Source organism: Ursus arctos, unplaced genomic scaffold (genome assembly GCF_023065955.2).
Source record: "Ursus arctos isolate Adak ecotype North America unplaced genomic scaffold, UrsArc2.0 scaffold_28, whole genome shotgun sequence".
Taxonomy (NCBI): domain Eukaryota; kingdom Metazoa; phylum Chordata; class Mammalia; order Carnivora; family Ursidae; genus Ursus; species Ursus arctos.
This window is the reverse complement of record NW_026622963.1, coordinates 32,812,840-32,822,124: the sequence shown is the minus strand read 5'-3', so window position 1 is coordinate 32,822,124 and position 9,285 is coordinate 32,812,840. Positions and strand designations below refer to the sequence as shown.

The following is a 9,285-nucleotide window of genomic DNA, read 5'->3' as shown; positions in this document are numbered from 1 at the left end:
TCTTTCCTGATTGCAGCCCAAGGATCATTTTCTTCAGGGCCATGGGGGAGGGTGCTGCTTTAAAATGCAGATTCCCGGGCCCCAGCTCGGACTCTTGAGTCAGAATCACGGGGTGCAGGGCCCAGGCACCTGCATTTCTACCAGATTCCTCAGGTGATTCTTATGCACTCAGAAGTTTGAGATCTGCTGTTCTGAGACAGTAAGAGGACGGTCTGTCCAGACTATGCCCCCTTGACTTCCTGTCCTAGGGAGGAGGCCGCCTGGAGAGGCCAGGACAGAAGCGAGACCCTTATTTTTCTGAGGACTCTGAGCCTTCCAGAGGCAGCATGTCAGAGGGCGTGAGTACCCCTGTGCTTTGGTCTCCCCTCCATCTGCCTTTCCTCCTCCCTCTCTCCCACCCCGTTTCTCTATTGTTTGGTCCCCTCAGGACCCTTATGGGCACTCACCTGTAACCCTTTGGGGTCCATGACCCCACCCAAAGGGAGAAGGCCTAATAGTGATCTGTATGAAAGTATTAGCTTAGGGTCTGAGCAGACTCATTGCCCTGGCTTGCTCAGGCTGATGGCGGGGGGGGGGGCTCTCCCTGCTTCTTCCTGACTTCTCTCTGCCTAGGTGGGCACTTTCCGCGTGGTCCCTGAAGAGGAACAGGAGCTCCGGGCCCAGCTGGAGCGGCTTACAACCAAGGATCATGGACCTGTCTTTGGCCCATGCAGCCAGCTCCCCCGCCACACCTTACAGAAGGTGAGGTGGCCCGGGGTGCAGGGTGGGGCAGGCTAGGGTGGGCTAACAATGGGGAATGTCGGACAGCATCCTTTCTCCTGTAGGACAGGTCCAGCCCCAGCTCTCCAGGCTATGCTGGACTGGCCTGTTCTAGGGGCCATCCTGGAGGTCGGGGCCATGGCAGCAACACTGGGCAGACCGGCATTCAGGCCAGCCTAATCCAAGACTACAGGACCCCCAGAGTCCCTTGATATCAATGCCAGGATCCCTCTAGGGATCATCCTAGACTCAGATATGAGGAACATTGGTTTGCAAGTGGCCCAGGGGAACAGGAATCCAATTGCTGCCCCCACTGGATAGGCAAGAGGCCTGAGTTCTAGAATTAGACCTAACTTTCAACTTGCTGTGTGACCTTGAGCAAGTTGCTTTCCCTCTCTGGGTCTTGCCTATTGTATCTCTGAAAGAAGGCTGTTGGACCAGCTCAGGGAGGATCAGACTATGCTCTGTGGAAAGTGGCAGAGCTGTCTTAGGGTCGAGCTGAGCCTGGGCTCCTGGAAGCTTCCATCTCTGCTGGCCTAGGCATCTCAAGGGAAAGGTGCCCTGAGTTCCCCCAGACCTGAGTCCCCCTCCTTTGCTTTCCCTCTACTCCTGCTGTCCAAGGAGAGAGCTGCCTGAGGCCTGAGGAAGAGTTGTCCAGACGCAGCCAAGGGGAGGAATATGAAGATCTGGGGCAGGGAGGCAGGCTGTGGTGGGTGGGGTATCTTTGTTTTTGAAAAGATCAGGATCAAGCCTGGGAGACTGCAGAAAGAAGTGACTGAAAGCCCAGCCCGAGTGTGAGCCCCCCCCTTTCCTGCCTGGGTCACCTCTACCTCTAGGGGCCTCAGTCTGCTCATCCTGAGAAATGGAATGTGAAGACCCACTTCACGGCGATGGGTTGTGGCCTTCGGTATTTCAAGGCCTTAGCAGGGCGCTACGTAAGGGCTCCAGGAAGGGGAGGCTGCTGTCCTTAGAAACGTTGACCCCCTTGGCGGTCTCCTGCCCACACACCCGGGATGAGCAGCTTGACCCACGGCTCTGCGGAAGTAGCCGGCCGTCTCCCAGGTGCTGCCAGGGCAGGAGCTGCTCTTGGGGGCAGAGGAGCGATGGCCTCGGCGGCAGCCCCCCCAGCCCTCGGCGGGTCTGGCCCTGGTAGGACGCTCCTCGCGTGGGCTTCCTGCTCCGCACCCGCGCGCCTCTCTGTGACTTGCTGCCGCCACCCCACCCTGTTCCAGGCCAAGGACGAGCTGAACGAGAGGGAGGAGACCCGGGAGGAGGCGGTGCGAGAGCTGCAGGAGCTGGTGCAGGCGGAGGCGGCTTCTGGGCAGGAGCTGGCCCGGGCGGTGGCCGAGAGGGTGCAGGGAAGGGACAGCGCCTTCTTCCTGCGTTTCATCCGCGCGCGGAAGTTCCACGTGGGGCGCGCCTACGAGCTGCTCAGAGGTGAGACCCCGCCTGGGGGGACCGCCTCCCGAAGGCTGGGGCCTGGAGGTGGTGAGGGTGGCGTTGACTCTCACCCAGGCACTGAGGGAACTGTCCCCTGCATTCCCCACTCGTTCCCTGCCCTGTGAGTCACTCTCCCTGAGCCTCCTATCCTTACCCGGAAAATGAGGTGTGAACTCAACAGCCTCCACATTCCTCAAGGTCTGGCTCCCCCCTCCTCTCTCCCAGTCCTGGAGAGCCTTCCCCTCTCCCCCACCCCAGCCTAGGCTTTGGCAGCAGGAAGCGTGGGTGTGACACCCGGCAGGTACCTAAGCTTCGTGCAGAGTGGGACTGGAGAGGGTGCCAGCCCTGGGAAGGAGCCCTGAGGACAGAACGGCCCAGGCCTGCTGGCTGGCTGAGGACAGGCTTCCCATGGAAATCCAATCAATCCTTGGCACTGGGAAAGATTCTCCTTTTCTTACCCCTCCATTCATTCCTCCCCTCCCCCTCCCTCCCTCCTTCCTTCCCCAAATGTGAATTCGTAGCCACGCTGGGCCAACCACTCTTTTAGGCCAAAGGATGCAGCGGAGAACGAAGCAGACACGAACTGCCTTCACAGACTTCATAAAGGCAGAAATAATAAACCCGAGAAATAAAGTTACATAGACTGTTTGGTAGTAAGAAAGAATAACGAGGAAAAATAAAGGAGGTGGACGTACAGACCCCAGGGGCTGGAGTTCTAGGTAAAGTGCCCGAAGGCTCTAGGGCAAAGGGAACTTCTGAAGAAAAATGCAAAGGAAATGAGATACCTGGAGGGAAGAGTAATTGGGCAGCGGGAACAGCAAGGTGGTGGGGGTATACCTGGAGGGTGATAGGAAAGGTGAGGAGGTCAAGTGACATTCTCTAGGCAAATGTTCCCCGAGCACCTCTCCTGGGCCTGGTCCTTCTAGGGTTTGGTGGTCGAGAGGCGGGGGACTCGTTCAGGACGGGTAAAGGTGGGGTTTGTGGGTGGGAGAAGTGCTTCTGGAATCAGGAAGGGCATTTGGGTTCTGCGTGGGGTTGGGGTTTGATCTTGGGGTTTTTTCTACTCAGCTAACCCTGTGCCCAACTGGAAAGCTTGTACTTCTGCCCGTGGGCAAGAGAAAATAACAAGTAATAATCGGCCTCAGATTCAGGATTACACCTCATGTTTGCACCATTTACAAGTTCATCCCTAGAATCTCGTTTGATTACTGCAGCACTTGGGTGAGATAGGCCATCGTATCCTCCTGTGTTTTGAAGAGGAGACAAGGGGCTCAGAAAGGTTGCGTGTCCTGCTTGATCACACACAGAACGTAGGCGGAGGGGTGGGGCAGGAGTCCAGGTCTCTGGAATCTTGCTGTGTGCCACGCCCCGAGGGGCTGGCTCCCTGAGGGGCTCCTCTGCTCTCCCTCCACCAGGCTACGTAAACTTCCGGCTGCAGTACCCCGAGCTCTTCGACAGCCTGTCCCTGGAGGCCGTCCGCTGCACCGTCGAGGCAGGCTACCCTGGTGTCCTCTCCACTCGGGACAAGTATGGCCGAGTGGTCATGCTCTTCAATATCGAGAACTGGGACTCCGAAGAAATCACCTTCGATGAGGTCAGTGGGGCCGACCTCCCCGGGCAGGGGAGAATTCGCAGGCAGGCCCACTGGCCCATACGTGGCTGCCCCCTGGTTCCCCTGCCAAGTAGCAGTGACAGCTGTGGGTCAGCCCTGCCAAATGCTGAAAGCTGAGAGTGACACAGAGCACGGGGATTAACAGACTGTGGGTTGGGAGAGATTCTGGAAAGCCCAAGTTTCAACCTATTAAGCAGCCAGAGTTCTCTGCATGTATTTATTTATTTAACCATATGACTTGAAGAGTATTCTTTGTTATTTCTTTTTTTTTCTTGTGATTTTATTTTTTTCTTCATGATACTCTGTAATCTCCATCACCTATTTCCCCATCCCCCCATCCACCTCCCCTCTGGGGACTATCAGTTTGCTCTCTATAGTTAAGAGTCTGTTTCTTGGTTCTCTCTCTTTTCCCTTTTGCTCGTTTGTTTCTTAAATTCCACATATGAGTGACATCGTATGGTGTTTGTCTTTCTCTGACGGACTTATTTCACTGAGCATCATACACTCTAGCTCCTTCCATGTCATCGCAAGTGGCAAGATTTCATTCCTTTCTATGACTGAGTGATAGTCCATTGTACATATGCACCACATCTTCTCCATCCATTTCTCTGTCGATGGACACTTGGGCTGCTTCCCCAGTTTGGCTGTTGTAGATAATGTTGCAATAAACATAAGGGTGCATGTAGCCCTTCGAGTTCGTGCTTTTGTATTTTTTGGTCTCTGCATTCATATAGACGTGTGTGATTTTGCTTGTGGAGCCCTTACGACAGCTACCCTGAGTGGGGCAAGTAGTCACGGGAGAACTTTGCCATGTGCCTCCAAGCCTTAAAAAAAAATTGTACAGACTCGCTTTAGAAGATGCTGTCTCATCGTCCCAGCATCATTTATTGAGAGTTCCATCTTTTTTCCCAGTGACTTGAGATGCCATCTTTATCACTGTCTCTATTTTCATACGTATTTGGGTCTATTGCTGGACTTGTATTCTGTGCCAACGGTCTCTGTCTATTCACGCTCCCATACCACACGGCTTTATTTACAGAGATTGTGTAGAATGTTTCATATGTTAGGGTTAGTTCTGTCCTCGTGGCTCCTCTTCTTCGGGGCTTTTCCAGCTAGTCGTATATGTCTACTTTGCCCTACAGACTTTAGAATTAACTGGTCAAGCTCCAGGAGAAATGTATTTTTACTGGGAACAAACTCGGGGAAAATGAGCATCGTTATGAATGCAAGATCCATCGGCTGCCATACGACCCACGAATGAGGGGTGCCCTCCCTTTTACATGCCTACTTTTGAACGTTTATTTTTATTATTTTAATTAATTTAAGTAATCTCTGCACCCAATGTGGGGCTCAAACTCACAACCCCGAGATCAAGAGTTGCATGCTCTACCCACTAAGCCAGCCAGGTGCCCCCTACTTTTGGACTTTGAGGAGCCTTTTAAAGTTTTCCTCACAAACATTGTGCACATTTTCCCTTAAGCTCATCTTAAGTGTTGCTATAAACAGGGTTTTCTCTCCCATTATGTCTTCTGATTGGTTTTTGTTGGTATATATGAACATTGTTTTTGTATATTAATGTTATATCCTGAATTTTTAAATTTATGGTAGTTTTATAATTGATTCTCTCAGGTTTTCCAAGAATGCTATCATATTATTGTACACAGAAAAGATGGTTTTTCTTTTCCTTTTCTACTTATGCCCCTGATTTAAAAAAACAAAAACAAAAACTTGGTTGCATTGGCCAACACCTCCAACAGAGAGTTAAATGATACAGAGATAGGAGCAGCTATGGTGTCTTACACTAAGATACTGGCTTTAGGACTAAGGGGCACGTATGTGCATGTGTGTGTTTGGGCAAGAGATTTAAAAATATTTTTTCTTGGGGGCCTGGCTCAGTCGGTGAAGTGTGCACCTCTTGATTGTGGGGTTGTGAATTCGAGCCCCACAGTGGGTGTAGACACCACTTAAAAAATCTTTAGGGGGCCTAGGGTGGCTCAGTCACTTAAGCGTCTGACTCTTGGTTTTGGCTCAGGTCATGATCTTAGGGTTGTGGGATCGAGCCCCAAGTCAGGCTCTGCACTCAGTGTGGAGCCTGCTTCAGATTCTGTCTTCCTCCTGCTCATTCTTCTCTTTTTCAAATAAATAAATAAAATCTTTAAAAAAGAAATAAAATATTTTTTTATTTATGAGTTCAATGTGGGGCTTGACCCTGAGATCAAGACCCAGGCTGAGATCAAGAGTCAGACGCTTAACTGACTGAGCCACCCCACAAAAATAAAATCTTAAAAAAAAAAACCAACTATTTAAAAAATATTTTTTCTTATTACATAAGTGATATGTACTTATTAGGAAATGCGAAAGAATCATAAATTAAAAATGATCCACAATTCTCCCACCCAGAAATTTCTACCATTGACATCCTTCCAATCTACTTTTTCTAGAAACATGCACATAGATGCATACATACACATTTTTTTCTTGTAAAAATGGGATCATATCGTACAATAATATATCATGAATGAATGTTTTCCTGTATCATCCTATAGATTATATATTTATTATAATATATATTATATATTTTATATATATATATTTTTAACTGCTCCAGAATATTCCATAGCATGAATGTACCACAATTTCAGCAGTCCCTTATTGTTGGGCATTTAGGTTGTTTCCAGTGTTTCTACTGTAAGGGTCCTGGGATAAACACCCTAGCATCTAACCGTGGATATGACACTCAAGGTTATTTTCTTGGGACACATCCACCGAGGTGGAATGTGCCGGTTTAAAGCCTGTGACAAATTTCTTCTGGTAAAGGGTGTATTGGTTAGCTCTCCTCTCAGGACCTTAAGCCTTAATTATCTTTGCATGTTGGGTCTTATAGCCTGTCCGCTCTGTGTCCAAGATCTTGCAGGCGTATTGTTTCATCCTGGAGAAGCTACTAGAGAATGAGGAAACTCAGATTAATGGTTTCTGCATCATCGAGAACTTCAAGGGCTTTACCATGCAGCAGGCTGCCGGGCTTCGGGCTTCCGATCTCAGGAAGATGGTGGACATGCTCCAGGTAAGGCCTCCGCCCTCTGTCCTGCAGGAGCCTCTCACAGGTCGGGAGGCTGGGAAGCCGGGCCCAGGTGCCCAGCTTAGTGGTGCTGGCCAGGACCCGAGAAGACCACCTAGCGCCGTAATGAGGAATGCCAACCACAAAGGCTTGCGTGGTGATCGGCAGCGTGCCGAGCATTATTCACATTCACTCCTTAACTCCTTGAGAGCAGACCCTTCCTCCTCTCTGCTTCATTTTACAAACCTTAAAACCGAGGCTCAGAGACTTGAGTGACTTCTCAAGGTCATAAAACTCTAAAGTGGCAGAGGCCAGACTTGAACGTACACCTTCAGACCTGGAATCCCCTTCTCTGTCCGCGTATGTCACACTGCTTCTCTTTGTGAATTTGTCCCGAGAAAGGGATGATCGCTGATGTCCCTGACAACTCACTCCTGTCTATACTGACGTGTCAGAAGTCCTTCCGAAATCTGCTTTACGTGTATCTGGGAAAGGAGGGGTGGGAGATGGGGGTCGTGGAGGGGGTGGGTGTTGAAGGACAGCAAGTGTCCCTGGGGTCTAGAATAGTTTTCAGTCCGCTCAGCAGGCAAGTGGGTTTGCAAAAGCTTGGTCACCTAAAAACCAAGCGAGGCTACCAGGTCATTCCCTCACTTCCCCTAATGGCACCTGATACGCATCGGCAGAGAGAGGGCTGGGCTGCACGGCCTCGGGGGCTCCCTCCTGCAGTCTGGAGCCTTCGTGAAGCGAGGCTCCCCAGTTGCTGGCCCAGGGCTGGAACCTTTAGTGGGCTGTCCTTTGGGGCAACCGTGTGATGAGACAAGTCTGTCCTGGAGCCGTGGGGGGAGGCAGTGGGGGAGTGAGTGGGAGCCTCCGAGGCCACTGGGGCCATGGGCTGGGGCCCTCTCTGTCACGGCAGGATTCCTTCCCGGCCCGGTTCAAAGCCGTCCACTTCATCCACCAGCCGTGGTACTTCACCACCACCTACAACGTGGTCAAGCCTTTTCTGAAGACCAAGCTACTCCAGAGGGTGAGTGCATGGCCACACAGGGAGGGGCTCACTCATGCCCCGGCCAGTGAGGGAATGGTGGCGGTGGCAGGAACGCGTTCATGGCACGGGGCGGGGGATGAGGGTGGGAGGAGGAGGGGACCCCACCTGAGCCCTCGTCAGACTCTGGGCCGTGGTCCTGAGCTGAGTGACAGCACGACATGGAGGACTGTGGAGACGGACACCATCAGGCAGACATGGCGGGCTGTGCCTTTCTCCTCCTGTCCCTTTCCTCCCCTCCGTCCCCCATCCTGAGAGCACCCCCCACTCAGCTCTGTCTCCCCGGCTTCCCTGCAGGTCTATGTCCATGGAGACGACCTCTCTGGCTTCTTCCAGGAGTTTGATGAGGACATCCTGCCCTCTGATTTTGGGGGCACACTGCCCAAGTATGATGGCAAGGTCGTCGCTGAGCAGCTCTTTGGCCCCCGGGGCCAAGCTGAGAACACAGCCTTCTGAGGACGTCTCCTGCCGCCCACCTGTAGTTAGCATCCCTGGGCTCTCCTCAGCCGTCCTGGACCCAGAAGTTTGGGAAAAGGGCTGCCTGAGGTGGCTGTGGTCCCCCCTGAACCTCCCTCAGCTTAGATGAGTTCAGGTGTCACCCTCCTCCCAAGTGGGGGGGTCAATAAAGCAGGGGCAATTCCCTCGAACACGAAGAATTGGGGACAGTTATATTCCTACTGCCTCTGAAGCTTAGGACAGTGACTTGGGTGGGGTTGAATTTCAAAGACTCTAAGCTTCTCGATGATTTCTTTTCTAGCAGTTTTACCTCTTAGGGTCTGTGAAAGCAGGCAAAGAGGCTGGTTTAAAAGTCTCTCCCCTGCCAAAATAAAATACAATAAAATACAGTAAAAGGATAAAAGAGGGGAGATATAAAACAATCTGGCAAACACAGCAATTTTGGCGGCCGGTAGGCAGGAGACAGCTTTTTCACGTGGAATTCTGGGCTGGAAGCAGCCTTGAAGTGGCTCCATTTTGTGGTGGCTTTGTCCTCTCAGTTGGGCGCAGTGTGATGTGTGGATGGTCAGGAGCTGGGACCCCCTTCCAGGGTGGCCGTTGTGTCCCCTCCTATGTGGGGTCTCTCCACCCAAGGCTGTCTCCTCTGGACCCCTTGCCTTGACTGGTAGTTTGTGTGTTTTTTTTTTAAGATTTTATTTATTTATTTGTCAGAGAGAGAGAGCGCCCCAGCAGGGGGAGCAGCAGGCAGAGGGAGAGGGAGAAGCAGGCTCTCCGCTGAGCAAGGAGCCCGATGCGGGACTCGATCCCAGGACCCTGGGATCATGACCTGAGCCGAAGACTGATGCTCAACCGACTGGGCCACCCAGGCGTCCCTTGACTGGTAGTCTTAGATGTACGGACGACACCTCCGAGTCC

General features: G+C 51.9%; 1 protein-coding gene across 1 annotated transcript; it reads left to right on the top strand.

Moving 5' to 3' along the window:
* Positions 1 to 326: 326 nt before the first annotated feature.
* Positions 327 to 8,770, top strand: RLBP1 (retinaldehyde binding protein 1). Its single transcript, XM_057303719.1, has 9 exons — positions 327 to 338; positions 613 to 741; positions 1,596 to 1,694; positions 1,807 to 1,908; positions 1,992 to 2,196; positions 3,615 to 3,793; positions 6,717 to 6,875; positions 7,786 to 7,896; positions 8,212 to 8,770. Exons 1-9 carry the CDS (start codon positions 327 to 329, stop codon positions 8,368 to 8,370), a joined length of 1,155 nt encoding a protein of 384 aa, XP_057159702.1. The 3' UTR covers positions 8,371 to 8,770.
* Positions 8,771 to 9,285: the final 515 nt, after the last annotated feature.